Source organism: Piliocolobus tephrosceles, chromosome 10 (assembly GCF_002776525.5).
Source record: "Piliocolobus tephrosceles isolate RC106 chromosome 10, ASM277652v3, whole genome shotgun sequence".
Lineage (NCBI taxonomy): Eukaryota > Metazoa > Chordata > Mammalia > Primates > Cercopithecidae > Piliocolobus > Piliocolobus tephrosceles.
The window spans coordinates 53616787-53642772 of record NC_045443.1 but is presented as its reverse complement, the minus strand read 5'-3'; the positions used below and the strand labels follow the sequence as shown (position 1 = coordinate 53642772).

Genomic DNA, 25986 nt, shown 5'->3' with positions numbered 1-25986 from the left:
AGTATTAAAAAAAATTGTGTGTGTGTGTGTGCGCGTCAGGGTCTGGCTCTGTTGCCCAGGCTGGAGTGCAGTGGTGTGAACATGGTTCACTGCAGCCTCGAACTCCTGGGCTCAAGCAATTCTCCTGCCTCAGCCTCCTGAATAGCTGGGACCAAAGATGTACACCACAATGTCCGCCTAATTTAAAAAATTATTTGTAGAGATAGGATCTTACTATGCTGCCCAGGCTGGTCTTTAATTCCTGGCCTCAAGCAATCCTGCTGCCTTGGCCTCCAAAAGTGCTGGGATTACAGCTGAAAGCCACCATGCCCAGCTCTAAGAAAATCATCTTATAAACAAAAGAAGTCTAAATTTTGGTGATAAGGCCAAAGGGCTGCATATCCTTTCTTCTTCTTCTTTCTTCTTTCTTCTTCCTCCTTCTTCTTCCTCCTCCTCCTCCTCCTCCTCCTCCTTCTTCTTCTTCTTTTCTTTTCTTCTTTTCTTCTTTTCCTCCTCCTCTTTCTCCTTCTCCTTCTGCTTCTCCTTCTTCTTTTTCTTTGAGACAGAGTTTTGCTCTTGTTGCCCAGGCTGGAATGCAATGGCGCGATCTCAGCTCACTGCACCCTCCGCCTCCCGGGTTCAAGTGATTCTCCTGCCTCAGCCTCCCAAGTAGCTGGGATTATAGGTGCACACAACCACACCCAGATAATTTTTACATTTTTAGTAGAGATGAGGTTTCGTCATATTGGCCAGGCTGGTCTCAAACTCCTGACCTCAGGTGATCCACCCGCCTCAGCCTCCCAAAGTGCTGGGATTACAGGTGTGAGCCACCACACTTGGCCAAGTTATAGATTTTTGTCCAGTAAAAATGTAAATTATTTCTGTACAGTAGAAAAAATAATTGCAAAGGTTAGTGGCTTTACTATCCTATAGGACATAAACCAGTTTTTATCTAATGTAGCAATCTTATTCCAATATTCTTTCTTCATTTCCTATAGTTCCTCAAATGTTCTTTGAACTCATTTTGCCATCCTGCTGGTTGGTTCCCTCATTAACGAGTTATAAAAATCTCTGACACTTGTTCATTTTATATTTGCATGACAGTTATGTTTTCTTTTTCATTTTTTGAAACAGAGTTTCGCGCTTGTTGCCCAGGCTGGAGTGCAGTGGCACGATCTCGGCTCACTGCAACCTCCACCTCCCCGGTTCAAGCGATTCTCCTGCCTCAGCCTCTCGAGTAGCTGGAATTACAGGCATGCACCACCACGCCCAGCTAATTTGGTATTTTTAGTAGAGACAGGGTTTCACCATGTTGGTCAGGCTGGTCTCGAACTCCTGACTTCAAGTGATCCACCTGCCTCAGTCTCCCAAACAGCTGGGATTACAGGTATGAGGCACTGTGCCCAGCCTGACAGTTGTTTTTTTCAATTTTTTGAAAATTATACTCTGGTAGCAGAGTCACATGGAACTTCTAAAACTTGAGTAGCAGTGTATCACAGATCAGGGATTGTATTAGAGGTGTTCCACTAGAAAAAAGCCTCTGCATTCCACTCCAGGAGGGTGAAACTATTAAAGAGACAGAACAGAAATCACTAACAAAGTCAGAAGTACAAGAGCTAACTGAAAATAGTTGGCAGGGACTGAATTTGAGAACAATACCCCAAACAAGCAATTTTCCCATCTCTCCTTCCATCCCTAAAGAACATATGATGACTGATTTGTTTTCACTCCTTGGCAGCATCTCACTGACTTTTTTAGTGGAACTTCTGTGATCCAAAGGATTAGACAGAATAAGCCAAGCAATGCCCTGGAAGCTGGGAACAGAACACATTAAAAGGAGGGTGAGGATGGATGCGGCCACCCTAGCCCTTCCAGGCTACATACTTGGATTCATTCCCAAGTTTAGGCAAGGGGAGGGACTCCTGAGAAGTCTGACTATGGGGCCGAGGACACAAGTGCTGCTATCCCTATGAAGGCCCCAGGGTGGAGCTTGCTGTGGTCTAGCAGCTGAGACTTTGAGCTCAGAATTTCCACTGCAGCTGGCAACAGCTGGGTCACTGCTGCTGCTTCCTTGAAGGAGCCCCTCTGAGAACCAGGAGTTCCAGTCCTAGACTCCACGCCTCTCCTTCCCACATACCAGACTTTAGGATCCAGCAATATTTACTTCCTCTACAACCCAGGGAGAGACAACTGGACAAAGGCAGGAAGTCCTTCTACGCATGAGAAACATCCTTCCTAGAAAGGCTTAACTCCCTGCTCACAGCAGACAGAGAGCTCTACCCACCTGCTCTGCTCAGTCTCCTCGTCAGGACTCCTATGGCACCTCTTTCATCCCTGCCTCACTCCTGCCTCTCCACAGTCCCCTTTTGGGCTCCTTACTTCAATCCTACATGCTGCCCTTGACTATACTTATGCTTCAGACTCAGCAAAAAATAAGGCAATTGCTCAGAACGGCAAAATAAAAATCACTCTGTATCTGTGGGATTCCCACTTGTGGATTGAACCAGCCATGGATTGAAAATATACAGGAAAAAAAAAAAAAAAAAAGGCCTTTCTTCTAAGAGAGGTTCAGGGAAAAAAAACTAAATTAATAACTACTGGGTACTATGCTTAGTACCCAGGTGATGAAATAATCTATACACCAAATACCTGAGTCCCGAGTTTACCTATAGAACAAATCTGCACATGTACCCCTTAACCTAAAATCAGTTAAAATATATTTTTTAAAAAGGATGGTTGCATCTGTACTGAACATATGCAGACTTTTTTCTTGTCATTATTCCCTAAACAATACAGTATAACATTTATTTACATGGCATTGGTATTGTATTAGGTATCATATGTAATCTGGAGATAATTTTAATGTATATAGGAGCATGTGCATAGGTTACATGCAAATACTACACAATTTTATTTTATTTTGATTATGTTTGAGACAAAGTCTTGCTCTGTCACCCAGGCTGAAGTGCAGTGGCGTGATCTCAGCTTACTGCAACCTCTGCCTTCTGGGTTCAAGCGATTCTCCTGCCTCAGCCTCCTGAGTAGCCGGGACTACAGGTGCCCACCACCACGCCCAGCTAATTTTTGTAGTTTTAGTAGAGACGGGGTTTCACCATGTTGGCCAGGCTGGTCTCAAACTCCTGACCTCAGGTGATCCACCCATCTTGGCCTCCCAAAGTGTTGGAATTACAGGTGTGAGCCATTGTGCTTGGCCACTACACCATTTTATCTAAGGGACTTGAGGCCAGGCTCAGTGGCCCATGTCTGTAATTCCAGCTTTTGGGGAGGCCAAGGCAAGAGGAATGACTGAGCCCATGAGTTTGAGACCAGCCTGGGCAACACAATGAAATCTCATCTCTATAAAAAATACAAAAAATTAGCCAAGCATGGTGGCATGTACCTGTAGTCCTAGCTACTCAGGAGGCTGAGGTGGGAGGATTGCTTGAGCCCTGGAGGCTATGGTTAGTTGTGATTACACCACTGCACTCCAGCCTTGGTGACAGAACAAGATCCTGTCTCAAAAAAAATGGGTAGGGACATGAACTCGGTGAATTTTGGTATCCATGCAGGGGGACAGAGGAGGTCCTAGAACAAATCTCCCACAGATACTGAGGAACGAATATATGGTAAAATCTAATCAAGATTCTTCTCTGAGTAGGGTGCAGTGGCTCACACCTGTAATCCCAGCACTTTGGGAGGCCGAGGTGGGCAGATCACCTGAGGTCAGGAGTTTGAGACCAGCCTGGACAACATGGTAAAACCCCATCTCTAGCAAAAAAAAAAAAAAAAAAAAAAATTAGCCAGGTCTGGTGGTGTGTGCCTGTAATCTCAGATACTTGGGAGGCTGAGACTCAGTCTTAAAAAAAAAAAAAAAAAAAAAGATTCTTCTCTGTCTTGTGATGTGAGAGAATTTCTGTAGCACATTATATTTACTACAAGAAACAAAATTTAGAAATCAAGGACCTAGATTGATATGATACTGTTTCCCTCCCTCATAAACCAACATATCTGCCAATTCCCACCTCTCAAAAATTACCAGTCCAAGACAGTCCCCTTAGTTCCACTTACATACCTTTCTAGCAAGGTAAGCTGAGATAATGGACCAGTTAAAAAATTTTTTTTAATATATATTTTTACTATATTTTTTATAGAGACAAGGTCTCACTATGTTGTCCAGCCTGGTTTTGAACTCCTGAGCTCAAGCAATCCTCCTGCCTTGGTCTCCCAAGGTGCTAGGATTACAGGTGTGAGCCACCATGCTCAGCCCAAGGACCAGTTTTAGATATACACCAGACTTTATTTTTTATTGTTTATTATTTTTTGAGCTGGACATCTGTGCACTCTTGTCATTTTTCCAACGTTCCTAACTGGGCAATTCCATGATTCAAATCTACTAAAAAGAACTCTGAGGGGTCTTCACGGGGTAGATGCACAGCAATTGCTTCTATCTCCACCTTCTTTATCTGCTAATTTGAGGTCTCCATTCCCAAGGAATATCTCCAGCAGCAGAAAGTCTCCGAAGTACATGATTTGATTGGCGAGTCCCACTTTCTTCCATCCCCACTGCCAGCTCTCTCATGCCTTCTAACTAACATCTATAGAGATACTAAACTTTTCTATTCAAGGTGTAAGGACAGCAACTTTCCACTAAGACCATCAGGTTGGGGGAGGTACTGGAAAGAAAGCTGGATATTAGGCTTTAAAGGCCCGTCCCACACTGGCTTTCCTTAAAGAAACACATAAAAGCTTTATAATATATATCAGTAGCAGGTAGAATTTTTTTTTTTTTTTTTTTTTTTTTTGAGACGGAATCTCACTCTATTGCCCAGGCTGGAGTGCAGTGGCATGATCTCGGCACACAGCAAGCTCTGCCTCCTTGGTTCACACCATTCTCCTGCATCAGCCTCCTAAGTAGCTGGGACTACAGGCGCCCACCACCACGCCTGGCTAATGTTTTTGTATTTTTAGTAGAGACGGGGTTTCACCATGTTAGCCAGGAAAGTCCTGATCTCCTGACCTCGTGATCCGCCTGCCTTGGCCTCCCAAAGTGCTGGGATTACAGGCATGAGCCACCGCACCTGACCAGTAGCAGGTAGAATTTTTTAAGAGAGAGGCTACTGAGTCTCTGGAGTAGAAACAAAATGCTATGTGTCTTTTGTTTCTATGTGTCTATGGAGTAGAAACAAAATGCCATTGCCTTTTAGGATAAGTGAGCTGGCAAGGCCAGGGGTGGTGGCATGCGTCTGTAATCCCAGCTACTGAGACAGAAGGATCACTTGAGCCCAGGAGTTCAAGACTAGCCTGGACAACATAATGAGACCATGTCTCAAAACCAAATCTATACTGTCCCTGGAAGCCTACCCACATGCACTCCAACTTACGGCTGACACAGCTTGACAAGATCTTGGTCAGTAGTGCCTGGTTGCAATCCTCGGATGTATAGGTTGGTTTTGCTCAGCTGGTCATTTCCATTGCTTCCACTACTGCTGTTAGGTGTACTGTTGCTTGGGCTAGGTGGTGCCATCTGCTGAGCCAGTGACACATATGGCTGCAGGGAGACATGAGGAAGAGGTAGAAGGATTATACATTTACATGTTGGAGAGTGAGGAAGATCCTGGCCCTCTTGAAAAAATGATTCCAAACTATATATAATCACAAATGTGCACTCACTTGGACACACATAGTTTGTTCCTTAGCTCCATATTTTAGCACAGAAGAAGAAATCCAATACCACATTCTGAGATAGCCCAAAGACTTAAAATCCTGTTGTAGCTTTTAATACATCCTTTATATTTCCTATTCCTTTCTCCCTCTTTTTGCCAGCACTTACATTAGGATTTCCCAGATAACACTCTGTAGGCTGGGCGTGGTGGCTCACACCTGTAATCCCAGCACTTTGGGAGGCCAAGGCGGGTGGATCACGAAGTCAGGAGATCGAGACTATCCTTGCTAACATGGTGAAACCCCATCTCTACTAAAAATACAAAAAAATTAGCCTGGCATGGTGGTGGACGCCTGTAGTCCCAGCTACTCAGGAGGCTGAGGCAGAAGAATGGCATGAACCTGGGAGGCGGAATTTGCAGTGAGCTGAGATCGCGCCACTGCACTCCAGCCTGGGTGACACAGCATTTGAAAAAAAAGAAAGGCAGGCCGGGCGCAGTGGTTCACGCCTATAATCCCAGCACTTTGGGAGGCTGAGGCAGGTGGATCACGAGGTCAGGACTTCGAAACCAGCTGACCAATGTGGTGAAACCCCGTCTCTACTAAAAATGCAGGAAAAAAAAAAATTAGCCAGGTGTAGTGGCACTCACCTGTAATCCCAGCTACTCAGGAGGCTGAGGCAGGAGAATTGCTTGAACCTGGGAGGCAGAGGTTGCAGTGAGCCGAGATCATGCCACTGCACTCCAGCCTGGGTGACAGGGCGAGACTCCGTTCCCCCGCCCCCTCAAAAAAATGCAACTCAAAACCACAGTGGGATATCGTCTCACAACAGTCAGAATGGCTAGCATTAAAAAACTAACAGATGCTGGTGAGGTTATGAGGTTATGGAAAAAAGGGAACACTTATACACTGTTGGTGGGAGTGCAAATTAGTTCAACCATTGTGGAAGACAATGTAGTGATTCCTCAAAGACCTAAAAACAGAAATATAATTTAGCCCAGCAATCCCATTGCTGGATATATACCCAAAGGAATAGAAATCATTCTATCATAAAGACACAAGCATGTGTATGTTCGCTGCAGCACTATTCACAATAGTAAAGATATGAAATCAACGAAAATGCCCATCAGTGGTAGACTGAATAAAGAAAAGGTTGTACATATACACATGTAATACTATGCAGCCATAAAAAAGAATGAGATCCTGTCCTTTGCAGGAACATGGTTGGAGCTGGAGGCCATTATCCTTAGCAAACTCACACAGGAACAGAAAACCAAATACCGCATGTTCTCACTTATAAGTGGGAACTAAATGATGAGAACACATATTTACATTAAGGGGAACAATACACACTGGGGTCTGTCCGAGGGCGGAGAGTGAGAGGAGGGAGAGGAACAGGAAAAATAACTAATAGGTTACTAGGCTTAATAACGGGGTGACAAAATAATTTGTAAAACAAACCCCCATAACACAAGATTACCTATATAACAAACCTGCACATGTACCCATGAACTTAAAATAAAAGTTAAATAAATTTTAAAAAGAATCACTTTGAAATTGCCATTTAAGGCCGGGCGCGGTGGCTCAAGCCTGTAATCCCAGCACTTTGGGAGGCCGAGATGGGCAGATCACGCGGTCAGGAGATCAAGACCATCCTAGCTAACCCAGTGAAATCCCGTCTCTACTAAAATAATACAAAAAAAAAAAACTAGCCAGGCGAGGTGGTGGGCACCTGTAGTCCCAGCTACTCGGGAGGCTGAGGCAGGAGAATGGCATAAACCCAGGAGGCGGAGCTTGCAGTGAGCTGAGATCCGGCCACTGCACTCCAGCCTGGGCGACAGAGCGAGACTCTGTCTCAAAAAAAAAAAAAAAAAAAAATTTCCATTTAATTACTAGTTCTGCAATAATACACTGGTCCAGGCACAGTGGCTCACATCTGTAATCCCAGCACTTTGGGAGGCTGAGGTGAGACAACTGCTTGAACCCATGAGTTTGAGATCAGCCTGAGCAATATAGCAAGACCCCATCTCTACAAAAAATACAAAAATTAGCCGAGGCAGGGTGCAGTGGCCCACGCCTGTAATCCTAGCACTTTGGGAGGCTGAGGCAGATGGTTCACTTGAGGTCAGGAGTTCAAGATCAGCCTGGCCAATATGGCAAAACCCCGTCTCTACTAAAAATACAAAAATTAGCCGGGCTTGGTGGCGCATGCCTGTAATCCCACCTATATGGAAGGCTGAGGCAGAAGAATCGCTTGAACCGGGAAGGCGAAGGTTGCAGTGAGCCAAGATTGCACCATTGCACTTCACCTTGGGTGACAAAACAAAACTCTGTCCCAAAAGAAAAAAAAAAAAAAAAGGCTGGCTGTGGTAGCTCAGGCCTGTAATGTCAGCACTTTGGGAGGCCGCGGCTAGCGGATCATGAGCTCAAGAGACGGGGACCATCTTGGCCAACATGGCAAAACCCCGTCTCTACTAAAAATACAGAAATTAGCTGGGCATGGTGGTGTGTGCTTGTAGTCCCAGCTTCTAGGGAGGCTGAGGCAGGAGAATGGCGTGAACCCGGGAGGAGGCAGAGCTTGCAGTGAGACGAGCTCGCACCACTGCACTCCAGCCTGGATGACAGAGTGAGACTCCGTCTCAAAAAAAGAGAAAAAAAAGAAAAACCCAGGCGAGGTGGCTCACGTCTGTAATTCCAGCACTTTGGGAGGCTGAGGCAGGTGGATCCACCTGAGAGCGAGAGTTCGAGACCAGCCTGACCAACACAGAGAAACCCCACCTCTACTAAAAATATAAAATTAGCTGGGCGTGGTGGTGCATGCCTGTAATCCCAGTTACTCAGGAGGTGGAGGCTGCGGTGAGCTGAGATCGCCCACTGCACTCCAGCCTGGGCAACAAGAGTGAAACTCCCTCTCAGAAAAAAAAAAGAAAGAAAGAAAGAAAAAAAAAGAGGCTATTGGTTTGCTACCATAGTTAACATCTTGGTTTTAATACTAAGGTCTTAGCTATAGTTTAAAAATATGACTTAGTCAATAATAAACTTACTACAAGGCCTGAAAAAATTCTTAGAAAAGAAGATATAGCTCAGAAGAAAACAAGTTTTCTGCCTTTATGGAGCTTACAGTCAGCAAAACCACTGTGGGGCTGGTCCCTCTGAACAGGAGGTAAATTCTTTAGGCTTTTTGCTCTGTAGTGAGCCATTGCTTACTATAAAACAACTTTCATCTCTTGCTATTCTCACGTACCTTCTGAAATTGCTGTATAGGTTTGACAACAAAGAAAAATGGTAGAAAAATATTCACTTTTAAGGGTAAGAGAATACAAGGGGGGAGAAATGGTTAAGAAAGAAGCCCCTAAGTAAAGCTTATCTAGCTTCCTAAAACAATTTGGAGAAAAAGACCCTGTAAACTAATAATATGTTTACCTATAATATGTAAGAGAGAAAGGGGTAATATGTATGAGCACCCAGGGAACTGACATATTCTTACTGGAGAAGGGAAGAATAAAAAGAAGCTATGGTTTCTCCAGAGCCCTACAATGGATTCCCTTTTAAAGCTTCTCAGCTGAGGAAGTTCTAATTCTTCAACAGAAGAGCATCATAAATGCATTTATATCCAAATTGATAGAAAGATGAAGGCTAAGGTAGGCAATGGCTCACTACAGAGCAAAAAGCCTAAAGAATTTACCTCCTGAGCAGAGGGGCCAGTCCCACAGTGGTTTTGCTGACTGTAAACTCCATAAAGCAGAAAATTGTCTGAGTTGCCTATCTTTGAATCCATAGTGACTAGCACATGGCAGACATTAAATATTTATTGATGAATAAATAATATCATCAGTTAATATTGTCAGCTAATATCATCATCATGAATAAGCTGTCTTCTCAGCTCTGCTCAATCACTGATAAAGTGAACTACCAAGGGAGCAGTTTTACCTCTATACTTCTTTCATGTTATTTTGGCCTTAAATATAGTCCGGAATGTGGTTAGTATTAGTTCTCAGCAGCTGCTTAAAAGCTAAAAGACAGGCCAGGTGAGGTGGCTCACACTCGTAATCCCAGCACTTTGGGAGGTTGAGATGGGTGGATCACCTGAGGTCAGGAGTTCAAGACCATCCAGGCCAACACTGTGAAACCCCGTCTCTACTAAAAATACAAAAATTAGCTGGGCGTGATGGCGCATGCTTGTAATCCCAGCTACTCCAGAGGCTGAGGCAGGAGAATCGCTTGAACTCAGGAGGCAGAGGATGCAGTGAGTCAAGATCATGCCACTGCACTCCAGCCTGGGCGACAGAGTGAGACTCTGTCTCAAAAAATAAAAACCAAAAAATAAAAAAGCTAAAAAAACAAAGTAATGTTTAATATAAGAGGAGATTACAGTGACATACTTTTACATTAAATACTTTAGATCTTATGATCCCCAGATATTTTTTTAGGGTATCTTACAGCATAATTCTCTATCCTTTATTTATCATTTTTCAGGTCTCACCATGTTGCCCAGGCTTGTCTTGAACTCCTGGGCTTAAGCAGTCTTCCAGCCTTGGCCTCCCAAAATGCTGGGATTACAGGTCTGAGTGAGCCACTGTGACTACCCTGTGTACTCTTTAAATACCACACCACCAATTTATAGTGAATTGAGGTATTTCTCACTCCCTCTCTCTCTTCCTCTTTTTTTTTTTTTTTTTTCTTTAAGACACAGAGTCTAGCTCTGTCTTCCAGGCTGGAGTGCTGTGGCATGATTATGCTCACTGTTACCTCAAACTCCTGGGCTCAAGTGATCCTCCTGCTTCAGCCTCCCGAGTAGCTAGGACTACAGGCACACACCACCACACATGGCTAATTTTAAAAAACATTTTTGGCTGGGTGTGGTGGCTCATGCCTGTAATCCCAGCATTTTGGGAGACTGAGTGAGAGGATTGTTTGAGGCCAGGAGGTTGAGACCAGCCTGGCAACATGGTGAGACCCCTGTCTCTACTAAAAATACAAAAATTAGCTGGGCATGGTGGTGGGCGCCTGTAATCCCAGCTACTCAGGAGGCTGAGGTGGGAGGATCACCGGAACCCAGGAGGTGGAGGTTGCAGGGAGTTGAGATCGTGTCACTGCATTCCAGCTTGGGTGACAGAGTGAGACCTGGTCTCAAAATAAAATAAAATAAAATAAAATAAAATAAAATAAAATAAAAATTCTTAGAGGTGGAGTCTTGCGATATTACCCAGGTGGATCTTGAACTCCTGGCCTCAAACAATCCTCCCACTTCAGCCTCCCAAAGTGCTTAGATTACAGGTATGAGCCACCATACCTGATCAAGGTCGTCTTCTTCTTCTTCTTTTTTTTTTTTTTGAGACGGAGTTTTGCTCTTGTTGCTTAGGCTGGAGTACAATGGCGCAATATTGGCTCACCGCAACCTCCGCCTCCTGGGTTCAAGTGATTCTCCTGCCTCAGCCTCTCCAGTAGCTGGGATTACAGGCATGCGCCACCACGCCCAGCTAATTTTGTACCAAAGTCTTCTTAATATTATGCCTTAAAGATCTCAGTCTCAGTCCTAGACAATTAAAGAAAAACAAAACAGAAGGAATTGCTATATAATTTAAACAAAAGTAACTTTCTGAGTCAGAGAAAGGTAGTCCTCAAGATATTCAGGGCCAGCTCACGGAGTAGGTATCCAGGTACTTGGCTGCCTGCCTCAAAGCCTTAAATCTTTTCAAGTGTATATATCCTTTTATTCAGAAATTCCACTTGTAGGGGTGCTTATATATGTGCACAAATATATATGTACAGGGATATTCATTGCATCATTCGTTTATAATAGTAAAATACTGAAAAAGCATATACTCATCAGTGAGAAGACTGGTTACATAAATTATAGTGCATACATAAAAAGAGTATCATGTAAACCATTAAAAATGATATGCCACATCACTAAAAATATACTATTACATGAAAAAACTAAGCTGTTTAGTACCACTATTACCAATGTTCATATTACTATTTTATTTATTTAAAACATTTTATTTTAAGTTCCAGCATACATGTGCAGGTTTGTTATATAGAGAAACAGGTGCCATGGTGGTTTGCTGCACCTATCAACCCATCACTTAGGTACTAAGCCCCACATGCATTAGCTATTTGTCTTGATGCTCTTCCCCCGCCTGTCCACACAACAGGCCCCAGTGTGTGATGTTCCCCTCCCTATGTCCATGTGTTCTCATTGTTCAGCTCCCATTTATAAGCAAGAACATGCAATATTTGGTTTTCTGTTCCTGTATTAGTTAGCTAGGGATAATGGCTTCCAGCTCCATCCATGTCCATGCAAAGGACATAATCTTGTTCCTCTTTATGGCCACATAGTATATTCCATGGTATATATGTACCAGATTTTCTTTATCCAGCCTATCATTGATGGGCATTTGGGTTGATTCCATGTCTTTGCTATTGTGAAGAGAAAGCTCTAAATCTTTAAATGTGCTTTCCACAAAGGCATCTCAAGTTCTCCTGCATCCTTGACAGCTGATAGGGGAAATATCAAGCCTCTGCAGACAGATGACACTTCAATATGGGTGAATTATCTATACTTGCAAAGGAAGGAGAATTTTGCCCTTCATTCTAATTTTAGAAACATTCGGCTGGGTGCGGTGGCTCATGTGTGTAATCCCAGCATTTTGGGAGGTCAAGGTGGGTAGATCACTTGAGGACAGGAGTTCAAGACCAGCCTGGCCAACATGCTGAAACCCTGTCTCTACTAAAAATACAAAAATTAGCCAGGCATAGTGGCATGAACCTATAGTCCCAGCTACTCAGGAGGCTGGAGCAGGAGAATCGCTTGAACCCAGGAGGTGGAGGTTGCAGTGAACCGAGATTGTGTCACTATACTCCAGCCTGGGTGATAGAGCGAGATTCTGTCTCAAAAAAAAAAAAAATTAAATTACAAGAATTCTTTTCTTAAAAAAGACTCAATTTTTAGAGACTCTTGATCAGATACAGTGGCTCAAACTTTTTTTTTTTTTTTTTTTGAGACAGAGTCTCGCTCTGTTGCCCAGGCTGGAGTGCAGTGGCCGTATCTCAGTTCACTACAAGCTCCGCCTCCCAGGTTTACGCCATTCTCCTGCCTCAGCCTCCCGAGTAGCTGGGACTACGCCCGCCACCTCACCTGGCTAGTTTTTTGTATTTTTTTAGTAGAGACGGGGTTTCACCATGTTAGCCAGGATGGTCTCAATCTCCTGACCTCGTGATCCGCCCATCTCGGCCTCCCAAAGTGCTGGGATTACAGGCCTGAGTGGCTCAAACTTTTAATCTCAGCACTTTAGGAGGCCGAGGTGGATGGATCGCTTGAGCCCAGGAGTTTGAGACCAGCCTGGGCAACATGGTAAAACCTCACCTCTACTAAAAGAAATACAAAAATTAGGCTGGGTGCAGTGGCTCATGCTTGTAATCCTAGCACTTTGGGAAGCCATGGTGGGAATATCACCTGAGGTCAAGAGTTTGAGACCAACTTAGCTACATGGTGAAACCTCATCTCTACTAAAAGTATAAAAACTAGCCTAACTTGGTGGCGTGTGCCTATAATCCTAGCTACTGGGGAAGCTGAGGCAGGAGAACTGCTTAAACCCAGGAGGTGGAGGTTGTAGTGAGTAGAGGTCACACCACTGCACTCCAGCCTGGGCAACAGAATGATCTTTGTCACACACACACACACACACACACACACACGCACACACAAAGAAATACAAAAATTAGCCAGGCATGATGGTGCATGGCTGCAGTCCTAGCTACTTAAGAGACTGGGGTGCGAGGATGGCTTCATAGAGTGATACTCTGTCTCAAAAAAAAAAAAAAAAAAAGACTCCTGGCAGGGTGCAGTGGCTCATGCCTGTAATCCCAGCACTTTGGGAGGCCGAGGCAGGCAGATCACATGAGGTCAGGAGTTGGAAACCAGCTTGGCCAACATAGTGAAACCCCGTCGCTGCTAAAAATACAAAAATTAGCCAGGCACCTGTAATCCCAGTTACTCAGGAGGCTGACACAGGAATATCACTTGAACCCAGGAGGATGAGGTTGCAGTGAGCCGAGATTGCACCACTGCGCTCCAGCCTGGGGGATAAAGCAAGACTCTGTCTTAAAAAAAAAAAAAAAAAAAAGACTCTTAATTTTTTTTTTTTTTTTAGACAGAGTCTCGCTCTGTCGCCCAGGCTGGAGTGCAGTGGCATGATCTTGGCTCACTGCAAGCTCTGCCCCCCGGGTTCACACCATTCTCCTGCCTCAGCCTCCCAAGTAGCTGGGACTACAGGCACCTGCCACCACGCCCGGCTAATTTTTTGTATTTTTAGTAGAGACGGGGTTTCACCATGTTAGCCAGGATGGTCTTGATCTCCTGACCTCGTGATCCGCCTGCCTCGGCCTCCCAAAGTGCTGGGATTATAGGCGTGAGCCACCATGCCCGGCCAAAGACTCTTAATTTTAAAAGAATAACTATTACTGATATTTGGTACTTGTATATGGTGCTAAGTATTTTATTTATTTTTTGAGACAGGGTCTTATACTGTCATCCAAGCTGCAGTGCAGTGGCATGATCGTGACTCACTGCAGCCTTGACCTCCCAGGCTTAAGCAATCCTCCCACCTTAGCCTCCCGAGTAGCTGGGACTACAGGTGCTTGCCATTACATTTTTAAATTTTGTAGAGACATGCTATGTTGCCAAGGCTGGTTTCGTACTCCTGGGGTTGAGGGATCCTCCTGACTCTGCCTCCCAAAGTGTTGGGATTACAGGTGTCAGTCACTACACCTGGCCTGTGCTAAGGATTTTATGTCTACTGTCTCAATTATCCTACCTCTCTTGCTTTCCTTTTGCTTTTATGTGTGGCTACTCACTCTGAGAAGGGAGTGACGCTTCTGGGAAATAGAAATGTCCTTTTCACATGGGTATCTTCACACATCTTTATATGCTAAATTCCGGTCATCCAACTAACCTTAAATCTGCTGTTCCCTAGCATTCTGCTTTGAATTTGAATGATCAATCAAAGTTTCCTTTTCTGTCTTGGTAAGTGGGTACCTGTCTAGGTTTCACTGGCAGATCCGAAGTCAACAAAGCCCCAGCCTTGAGACTACTTCCCACCTCCAGGGAATAAAATTGAAATTCCTGCATTTCACACAAAAAAATCAGTGAAATACTAGAACTTTTTAAAAACATTACCTACTTTACATGCCTATGGTTTTAAGGCAATACATTAGCTTTCAGTTAATAAATCAAACTTCAAGACTCGTCGTCACACTACCAGGCTTTTCGTGCAGTGGCACGATCTCGACTCACTGCAACCTCTACCTCCCGGGTTCAAGTGGTTCCCCTGCCTCAGCCTCCCAAGTACCTGGGACTACAGGCGCATGCCACCATGCCTGTGTAAGTTTTGTATTTTTAGTAGAGACTGGGTTTTGCCATGTTGGCCAGGCTGGTCTTGAACTCCTGACCTCAGATGATCTGCCCACCTCGGCTTCCCAAAATGCTGGGATTACAGGCGTGAGCCACCATGCCTGGCCTCAAGTACTCAAATGTTTACTAGGTGAATGAATTAACCTATGTTTATTCTGAAAGCATTCAACATATATCCATCAAGCAGGTAATCTCAAATTCTGCAAGTCTAAAATTAATTTCTGCACCTTTTCCTGAATTCCCTTATTTCTAATATCTCTTAACTTGTCTGACTGCTTCTGTTCTCCTACACCTCCAAACCACCCTCAGTAATGCAGCTAGCATTAGCCTTCTCAAGTATATGTGATCATGTCATTTCTCTCTATATAAACCCATTAATGTTGCCCATTCACTTCCAGTCTACTACATACGAAGACACATACCTAGAATACTCTTTTACTGGATATCTTTACATATTTCTTTGCTACATGATGATAAGCTACCATTCCTTACTTCTAAAAGCAAATCTAATATCATCCCAGACATCTAAGATTTTAGGTCACATGTGATGGCTCTGCTTAAATCTTGAAATCATGAGGGGCATAGCACAATTATGAGTCCTCTTCTAAATGCCACTAATTCAAATGACTTCCGCCATTCCACCTCATGAGCATAAACCAAGGTTATGAGTAAAAACCTGCGTTTCATTTTCTAGGAGCCAAATAAAACTGCATGCCATTCAAAGGAGTGAAGCAAACTCATGGATGTTAGAGCAGAGATCTATCCCCATTTTTTTTTTTCTTTTCTTTTTTTTTTTTTTTGAGACAGGGTCTTGCTCTGTCACCCAGGCTAGAGTGCAGTGATGCGCAATCATAGCTCACTGCAGCCTCAAACTCTTGGGCTCAAGTGATCCTCCTGCTTCAGTGCCCCAAGTAGCTAGGAATACAGGTGCACGCCACCATACCTGGCTAATTTCTAAATTTTTTGCTATGTTGCTCAGGCTGGTCTTGAACTCCTGGCCTCAAGTGATCCTCCTGCTTCAGCCTTTCCCTTCCCTTCCTTTTTTCTTTTTTTTTTTTTTTTTTTTGATACGGAGTCTTGCTGTCACCCAGGCTGGAGTGCAATGGTGCGATCTCGGCTCACCGCAACCTCCGCCTCCTAGGTTCAAGCGATTCTCCTACCTCAGCCTCCTAGGTAGGTGGGATTACAGATGTGTGCCACCACACCCAGCTAATTTTTGTATTTTTAGTAGAGACAGGGTTTCACCATGTTGGCCAGGCTGCTGTCAAACTCCCGATCGCATGTGATCCACCTACTTCGGCCTCCCAAAACGCTGGAATTACAGGCGTAAGCCACCGTGCCTGGCCTGTGTTTTTTTTGAGAAAGGGTCTCAACCTGTCACCTAGGCAGGCTGAAATGTAGTGGCACAATCACAGTTCATTGTAGCCTCAACCTCCTGGGCTCAAGTGATCCTCCCACCTCAGCCTCCTGAGTAGCTGGGAGTACAGGCACACACAATCACACCTGGCTAATTTTTGTATTTTTTGTAGAGACAGGGTTTCACCATGTTGCTCAGGCTGGTCTCAAACTCCTGAGCTCAAGCAATCTGCCTACCTCAGCCTCCAAAATGGCCGGCATTACAGATATGACTGCGCCTGGTCTAGTCTATCCCTTTCTTAAGAGAAACCTGGAGAACTGACAATTCAGCCACTTCAGGTCCTCTAATAACCCTGACATTGATTCTCACATGAAAATGACATTTAAGACATATCAATAAATAGCAAATGAGATTTAAGATTTAGAATCTGCTGCAGTTTATGAAATCCACCACAGTACAGGAGAATTAAGGAAAAAATTTGGCTCTTCATTTTCTTTTTTTTCCTTTTTTTTTTCTTTGAGACGGAGTTTCATTCTTGCTGCCCAGACTGGAGTGCAATGGCATGATCTTGGCTTACTGCAACCTCTGCCTCCTGGGTTCAAGTGAGTCTCCTGCCTCAGCTACTCAGTTACTCCTGAGTAACTGGGATTACAGGCTTGCACCACCACACCTTGCTAATTTTGTATTTTTAGTAGAGACGGGGTTTCTCCGTGTTGGTCAGGCTGGTCTCGAACTCCTGACCTCAGCTGGATCTGCCCGCCTCAGCCTCCCAAAGTGGTGGGATTATAGGTGTTAGCCACCGCGCCCTGCCTGGCTCTTCATTTTCTAGCATAGGGCTTGACATAAGACTGATGGCCCCTGAGAACCATTTCAGACTAGTGTGAGTGATAATACAGTCCTATCCTTCCCTTCCCCAGAACACTCACTAATCTAGGGGAAAGGCTGGTGGGACGTGGACATAAAAATATATAACTTCTTCATCTTTTACCCAGAAAAAGAAAAATTGAATCCCCCTGTTCCTATAGCAGAAACTTCATGTTTCCTGTCTTATTGAGTCGCATGAAACAAGGAGAAAAGAGAGTGTCCTTCCGTTTGCTCTCTTTCAAGAGATTATAATGATAGGGTGGCACAATGCCTACTTCCCAATCACTAGGTTTTCATCAGATCTTTTAAGAGAATGATCCAATCAGATGAGCTACTTATAATTATAATCTAGTATAAGTAAAACATTGTCTTTAAAGAAGCTGCATTTCTGGCCCAGCCCAGTGGCTCGAGCCTGTAATCCGAGCACTTTGGGAGGCAGAGGCAGGTGGATTGCTTAAGGCCAGGAGTTCAAGACCAGCCTGGTCAGCATGCTGAAACCCCGTCTCTACTAAAAATACAAAAATTAGACATGATGGTGCACACCTGTGATCCCAGCTACTGGGGAGGCTGAGGCATGAGAATCACTTGAACCTGGGTATCAGAGGTTGCAATGAGCCGAGATCATTCCAGCCTGGGTGACAGAGTTAGACTTTGTCTCAGAAAACAAAACAAATAAAGAAGTTGTATTTCTGAAAATTAAGCTCTCTGATCAAGTGCTCATTTAGTCTAGTTTCATAAAGTTTATGAATCCTGTATCCATTCATTTGCCATCAAAGTCATCCTCACCCTGGGTCCTTAACTATGAACTGCCAGAGCAGGAGAAAACCGGACCCCACATCTGATACCTAGCTAAGTTCCTGGTACATAATAGGCACAGATATTTGTTAAAATAAGTGAAATAAACACAGGGTTTTCTAATTGAGTATCATGTTAATAAATCCCTAAAAAGTCTCACAGATACACAATCCAGCGGCCTAACATCAAAATTGCTAATGCAACCAGAATGTGGATGATCCACAAGACATATTACTGGAGCCAGTGGTCTCCAGGACATATAACTTATCTGAATGTTTGCCTAAAATACATTATTTCCTGGGGTCCAAGTCATTGTATCACCCAATAGGAGAAAGTTCACTTTCTCTGAGAAGTAACAGAACCCATAATAATTACCCATGAGATCCTTTGCACTATTTCAGTCATTCAGCAAATATTTGTTGGTTGGTTTGTTTTTTGAGACAGAGTTTCGCTCTGTTGCCCATGCTGGAGTGCAGTGGTGCAATCTCAGCTCACTGCAACCTCTGCCTCCTGGGTTCAGGCAATTCTCCTGCCTCAGCCTCCCAAGGAGCTGAGATTACAGGCATGTGCCACCATGCCTGGCTAATTTTTATATTTTTAGTAGAGATGGGGTTTCACCACTTTGGCCAGACTGGTCTCGAACTCCTGACTGCATGTGATCTGCCCACCTTGGTGGCCTCCAAAAGTTCTGGGATTACAGGTGTGAGCCACCACATCCAGCCAAGCAAATATTTGAATACCAACTATGTATAAACACTGCTTGATGCTGTGGGGACTCATAGTTGAATGGCGTATGAGTGAAATATTTCATAATATATTTATTTATTAACACACTCCACAGGGAGGTACATAATAAATTTAAATGCACATCCACAAGGAGTCACTAACAAGTTCACAAATAGAGCTTACGATCTAGAAAAGGAGCAGAATGGGCTGGGTGCCATGGCTCGCACCTGTGATCCCAGCCACTTGGGAGGCTGAGGCAGGAGAATCACTTGATCCTGGGAGGGAGAGGTTGCAGAGTGAGCTGAGGTCATGCCCTTGCACTTCAGCCTGGGCAACAAGAGTGAAACTGTCTCAAAAAAAAAAAAAAAAAGAAAAGAAAAGAAAAGTCAGAACAAAATATTTGTACTAATGGTATAAGAATATGAAAAAAGACACAATTCCTGAGGGTGAAGCCTCTCAAAAAAGACACTTGGGCCTTGAAAGGATAAGCAGAACAATAATTAATTATTTTTGAAAAATAGAGACAGGGACTCATTATGTGCCCAGTCTGGTCTCAAACTCCTGGACTCAAGCAATCCTCCTACTTTGTCCTCCCAAAGTGCTGGGATTACAGGCATGAGCCACCATGCCCAGCCAGAACAATAAACTTTTTTTGTTTTTGTTTTTTCTGATGGAGTTTCACTCTCGTTGCCCAGGCTGGAGTGCAGCGGCGCGATCTTGGCTCTGCAACCTCTGCCTCCCGGGTTCAAGCAATTCTCCTGCCTCAGCCTCCTGAGTAGCTGGGATTACAGGCACCTGCCACCATGCCTGTCTAATTTTAAAAATATTTTTAGTAGAGACGGGGTTTCACCATGTTGGCCAGGCTGGTTTTGAACTCCTGACCTCAAATGATGCACCCACCTCGGCCTCCCAAAGTGTTAGGATTACAGATGTGAGCCACCACACCCAGCCCAGAATAATAAACTTTTAATGGAGAGTCATCAAGGAAATGCAAATCAAAATCACAGCAAGCTATCACTTCATACCTATAGAATGGCTATAATAAAAAAGACAGATAACAAGTTCTGAAGGGTGTAAAGAAATTGGAAACCTCATGTACCACTTATGGCATTGCAAAACGATGCAGCTGCTTTGGAGGACAGTTGGGCAGTTCCTCAAATGGTTAAAGCATAGAGTTACCATGTGACCTAGCAACTCCGCTGCTGGGTATACACCCAAGATAATTGAAAACATGCCCACACAGGGCCAGGTGCGGTGGCTCAAGCCTGTAATCCCAGCACTTTGGGAGGCTGAGGCAGTTGGATCACTTGAGGCCAGGAGTTTAAGACCAGCCTGGCCAACATGGTGAAGTTCTGTCTCTACTAAAAATACAAAAATTAGCTGGGTGTGGTGGTGCATGCCTGTAATCCCAACTACTCAGGAGACTGAGGTACAAGAATTGCCTGAACCCAGGAGGCAGAGATTGCGGTGAGCCAAGAGCCTGCCACTGCACTCCAGCTTGGGCAGCAGAGCGAGACCCTGTCTCAAAAAAAAAAAAAAAAGAAAAGAAAAGAAGAAAAAGAGAAGAAAACATATGCTTACACAAAACCTGTACACAAATTTCACAGAAGCACTATTCATAATAGCCCAAAGTGGAAACAAGACAAATGTTTATCAACTGATAACTGGATAAATAAAATGTGATATATTCATATGATGAAATATTTATTCAGCCATAAAAGGGAAGAAAGTACTGATACATGGTACAATGTGAAGTAAGCCTAAAAATATTATACAAAGAGACAGAAGCCAGTAACAAAGGACCACATGTTGCATGATTCCATCTATATAAAATGTCCAGAATAGGGCAATCTATAGAGACAGAAAGTAAATTAGTGACTACCTAGGGCAATGGGAGAGGAGTAATGGGAGGATTAAGTGGTGATAGGTAAGTGGGTAGGATTTCCTTTGGGGGATAATAAAATGTTCTAAAATTGACTATGGTAGTGGATGCAGAACTGCATAAACTAAGAACCACTGAATTGTATACTTTAAATGTATGATGTGTGAACTTTAAATTGTATGATGTGTGAATTATATCTCAATAGAGCTGTTATAAAAATGTGATGAGGTGCATGTTTATAGCAGCACAATTTGCAATTGCAAAGATATGGAACCAACCTAAGTGCTCATCGACCAACAAGTGGATAAAGAAAATGTGGTATATATACACCATGGAATACTACTCAGCCATAAAAAGGAACAAAATAATGTCATTTGCAGCAACTTGGATGGAGCTGTAGGTCATTATTCTAAATGAAGTAACTCAGGAATGGAAAACTGCATATTATATGTTCTCACTTATAAATGAGAGCTAAGCTATGAGGATGCAAAGGCACAAGAGTAACATAATGTAGAATTTGGGGACTGGGAGGGAAGGCTGGAAGGGGGTGAAGGATAAAAGACTACATATTGGGTACACTGTAAACTGCTCAGGTGACAGGTGCACTAAAATCTCAGAAACCACCACTAAAGAACTTATCCATGTAACCAAAACCCACCTGTACCCCCAAAACTATTGAAATTAAAATATATAGTCAAAAAAAAAATGTGATGAGGGCCAGGTGTGGTGCCTCAGGCCTATAATCTCAACACTTTGGTAGTCTGAGGCAGGTGGATTGCTTGAGCCCAGGAGTTCAAGACCAGCTTGGGCAACATGGCAAAATCCCGTCTCTACCAAAAAAAGAAAATTAAAAATTAGCTGGGCATGGTGGCATGTGCCTGTAGTCCCAGCTACTCAGGAGTGGTAGGATTACAGATGTGAGCCACCGCACCCAGCCCAGAATAATAAACTTTTAATGGAGAGTCATCAAGGAAATGCAAATCAAAATCACAGCAAGCTATCACTTCATACCTATAGAATGGCTATAATAAAAAAGACAGATAACAAGTTCTGAAGGGTGTAAAGAAATTGGAAACCTCATGTACCACTTATGGCATTTGCAAAACGATGTAGCTGCTTTGGAGGACAGTTGGGCAGTTCCTCAAATGGGCACTGCCCAATTTGGGCAGTTCCTCAAATGGGCAGTTCCCACTTGGGCAGTTCCCTCAGGTGGGAAGATCGTCGAACTTGAGAGGCTGAGGATGCATTAAGCCATGATTGCACTACTGTGCTACAGCCTGGGCAACAGAGCAAGACCCTGTCTCAACAACAACAACAAAATGTGATGAGGATGGGTAGACAGAAGAAGACATTCCAACTACTGAAAACTATCTTGAGACGTTAGGTTACCAGAAGTTACCATGAACTGGCACAGAATTCAGCCTAGGTGGCATCACTCTACTTCATTTCCAGGTAGAAAAGTCAGTCACAAAATAAATATATTTTATTGAAGCTCAAATCATGTAAGAGAAATAAACAAATATTTCCTGCAACTCCTCTTCCTAAAAACAGCAATGTAAAACAAGAAAGGCATCTCTAAAACAGAGTCTGAGGCAGAGAATACATGCCACATAACTGTCCAGCATAGATGGATTTTTTTTTTGAGACGAAGTCCCACTCTGTTGCCCAGGCTGGAGTACAGTGGTGTGATCTCGGCTCACTGCAAGCTCCACCTCCCGCGTTCAAGCGATTCTCCTGCCTCAGCCTCTTGAGTAGCTGGGATTATAGGCGTTCAACACCACACCTGGCTAATTTTTGTATTTTTAGTAGAGATGGGGTTTCACCATGTTGGTCAGGCTGGTCTCGAACTCTTGACCTTGTGATCCACTAGCCTTGGCCTCCCAAAGTGCTGGGATTACAGGCATGAGCCACCACACCTGGCCTATAGCTGGTTTTAAAAGGTGACTCTATGGCCGGGTATGGTGGCTCACGCCTATAATCCCAGCACTTTGGGAGGCTGAGGTGGGCGGATCACCCAAGGTCAGGAGCTCAAGACCAGTCTAGCCAACATGGTGAAACCCTGTCTCTACTAAAAATACAAAAATTAGCCAGGTGTGGTGGCATGCACCAGGCATGTTGGCCAGGCTGGTCTTGAACTCCTGATCTCAGGTGATCCACCTGCCTCGGCCTCCCAAAGTGTTGAGATTACAGGCGTGAGTCACTGTGCCTGGCCTTCATGGACACTTTGAAATGAAGTATGGGGCTGGGTGTGGTGGCTCATGCCTGTAATCCCAACACAGAGAAACCAAGGCAGGAGAATCACTGAGGCCAGGAGTTTGAGACCAGCTTGGGAAACACAGTGAGATACTGTCTGTGTATAAAATTTTTAAAAAAAGAAATTTGGAGGCTGAGACAGGAGAATTGCTTGAACCCAGGAGACGGAGGTTGCAGTAAGTTAAGATTGTACCATTGCACTCCATCCTGGGTGACACAGTGAGACTTCATCTCAATAAATAAATAAATAAATAAAAACAATAAAAAGAAATGAAATATGGGATGGTTAAAAAATAAATAAAGAGGCCAGGTATGGTGGCTGACGGTTATAATCCTAATACTTTGAGAGATGGAGATGGGAGGATTGCTTGAGCCCAGGAGTTTGAGACCATCCTGGGCAACACAGGGAGACCCTGCCTCTACGAAAAAGTTTAAAAATTAGCCTGACATAGTGGTGTGCACCTGTAGTCCTAGCTACTCAGGAGGCTGCCCTGCGAGGATCACTTGAGCCAGGGAGGTTGAGGCTGCAGTAAGCCAAGATCGGGCCACTGCATTCCAGCCTAGGCAACAGAGTGAAACCCCGAATAAAAAAAACAAGAAAAACAGGAAAAAAAAAAAAAAAGAGAGAGAAAGAAACACAGGGACGGTCAATGATTTTCATTAACTATATGTCCCAATTTTTTTTTTAAACCCATAGTTTAAATGTGTTCAAATCAGTAGTCTAAAATGACACCAAAAAACAGGTAAAGGGATTTAGTTTATCATTTTACCTCAATCATCAAAAAGTCTACTAGAGTCAGGTGCGGTGGCTCATGCCTGTAATCACAGAACTTTGGGAGGCCAAGGTGGGAAGATCCCTTGAGCCCATGAGTTCGACACCAGTCTGGGCAACATGGCGAAACTTTGTCTCTACAAAAAAAAAAAAAAGAAAGAAAAATTCAAAAATTAGCCGGGCATGGTGGCATGTGCCCATAAGTAGTCCCAGCTACTCTAGATGCTGAGGTGTGAGGATCACCTGAGTCCACAGAGGTTGAGGTTGCAGTGAGTGGTGATCATGCTACTGTACTCCAGCCAAGATGACAGAATGAGACCCTGTCTCAAAAAACAAAATCTACTAGGCCAGGCACAGTGGCTTACACCTGTAATCCCAGCACTTTGGGAGGCTGAGGTGGGCAAATCACAAGGTCAGGAGTTCGAGACCAGCCTGGCCAACATGTTGAAACCCTGCCTCTACTAAAAATACAAAAAAGTACCTGGGCGTGGTGGCGGATGCCTGTAATCCCAGCTACTAGGGAGGCTGAGGCAGGAGAATCGCTTGAACCTGGGAGGCAGAAGTTGCAGTGAGCTGAGATTGTGCCACGGCACTCTAGCCCAGGCAACAGTGCGAGACTCTATCTCAAAAAAAAAAATAAAATAAAGTTACTAGATTTAAGCATTGATCTGATAAGTGAAAATGGAACCCAATCAAGAGAATCTTGTATCATCTTCTAAAATTTTGTATGTTTATTTTATTTTTTGACTCTTGCTTCTCTCTGGGTTGTTATCATCTTAGCAGGGAAAAACACTTATTCCCTACTCCAGATGTTTCTTTCAATGTAGACAGCCAAGTGTTTAGCATATCACCCCTCCCTTCTTAGTGACTAGAAGAAAAACACAGCTCCTTCCTTCCTATTTTGAGATCCAGCTGGCTGCAGGGAGTACACACTCAGCTTTGCTACTCTGAACTGGTCAAATTTTATAGGGGTAAGTGCCCACATGAGGAAGTCCATAGGTTTTTGTCTGGTTTTCAAGCACTGCTTGTATTTAGGTGGATAAATCTGTCTAATTCTGGATTCAGTATTAGAACATCTACTAGCCCACAAATACAAGCTATCTTCTTGAATATTAGTTTTATTTGTAATGAGTGTTACTTTATTTCCATCTGTCAAACTTTTTTCGTATTTCTCAACTGGATTGAAGTAAGAGGAATGCTTCAGATTGAAACCCTCAAACCCCAACAATCTTTAAGAGCTATGCAAATGTTATTTTTGGTAACTGAAATAATGGGGTAAAGGTTAGAGTACAGCCCTATCAGTTTGCAAATCCTATTATTTGTAAAATAATAATTTAATAGTAATTCAATTTGAGTTAAAGTAATCAATTCCATTCCTAATTAATGTCTTTATTTTACAAAATGAGGAAAAATCAGATTCACTCTTTATATAACTACTTAATTTTTCACTGTTCATTCAGCAACTGAATAGGCAAGGAATCAATGTTTACTCAATTTTTTAAAAAGTATTTTTCTTGACTATAAATCCCATTAATCAACAGAAAATGGTTAAAACACTGGCTCAAAAGTCACAGAGACTTAGGGGTTTTTGGGGTGTGTGGTTTTTCTTTTTTGAGTCAAGGTCTCACTCTACTGCCCAGGCTGGAGTGTAGTGGCACAATCATGGTTCGCTGTAGCCCCGAATTCCTGGGCTCAAGCAAACTTCCTACCTCAGCCTCCTGAGTAGCCTCGACTACAGGCGCATGCTACCACACCTGGATACTATTTGAAATTTTTGTAGAGACTTAGTCTTGGCCTGTTACCTAGTCTGGTCTTGACATCTGGGTTCAAGTGATCCTCCTGCCTTGACCTCCCAGAGTGCTGGGATTACAGGCATGAGCCACCGAGCACAACCAAGATTTAGGTTTAACTCTACCATTGTCTTGTACTAGCTGTGTGACTTTGGATAAGTTGCTTGACCTTACCTATAAAATGGGGATAGTTAGCAACACCTATGAAATAGGACTGTTGTGGGGATTAAGATAAATGCAGGCAGCCAGGTGTGGTTATTCTTGCCTATAATCCCAGCTACTCTGAAGACTGAGGTGGGAGGATCACTTGAAGTCAGGAGTTTGAGATCAGTCTGGGCAACATAGTGAGACTTTGTCTCTAAAAAAACAATTTTTAAAAAATCAGCTGGGTGTGTTAGTGTACACCTGCAGTCCCGGCTACATGGAAGGCTAAGGCAGGAGGATCACCTGAGCTCAGGTGTTTGAGGTTGCAGTGAGTTATGATCACACCAC

General features: G+C 43.7%; 1 protein-coding gene across 8 annotated transcripts in view; it reads right to left on the bottom strand.

The window, feature by feature from the left end:
• Positions 1-25986, bottom strand: part of RBMS2 (RNA binding motif single stranded interacting protein 2) — a 94747-nt gene that overhangs the window by 48125 nt on the left and 20636 nt on the right. For 3 of the 8 annotated variants that reach the window (XM_023210764.2, XM_023210770.1, XM_023210763.1), the window contains exon 2: positions 5361-5527. In XM_023210764.2, coding sequence (XP_023066532.1) covers positions 5361-5527 — 167 coding nt within the window. Of the gene's footprint in view, positions 1-5360; positions 5528-10933; positions 10974-11033; positions 11177-19024; positions 19047-23702; positions 23820-25986 lie in introns of those variants that run through there. The other 5 variants (XM_023210768.1, XM_023210766.1, XM_023210765.1 and 2 more) reach the window with 5 other exon arrangements.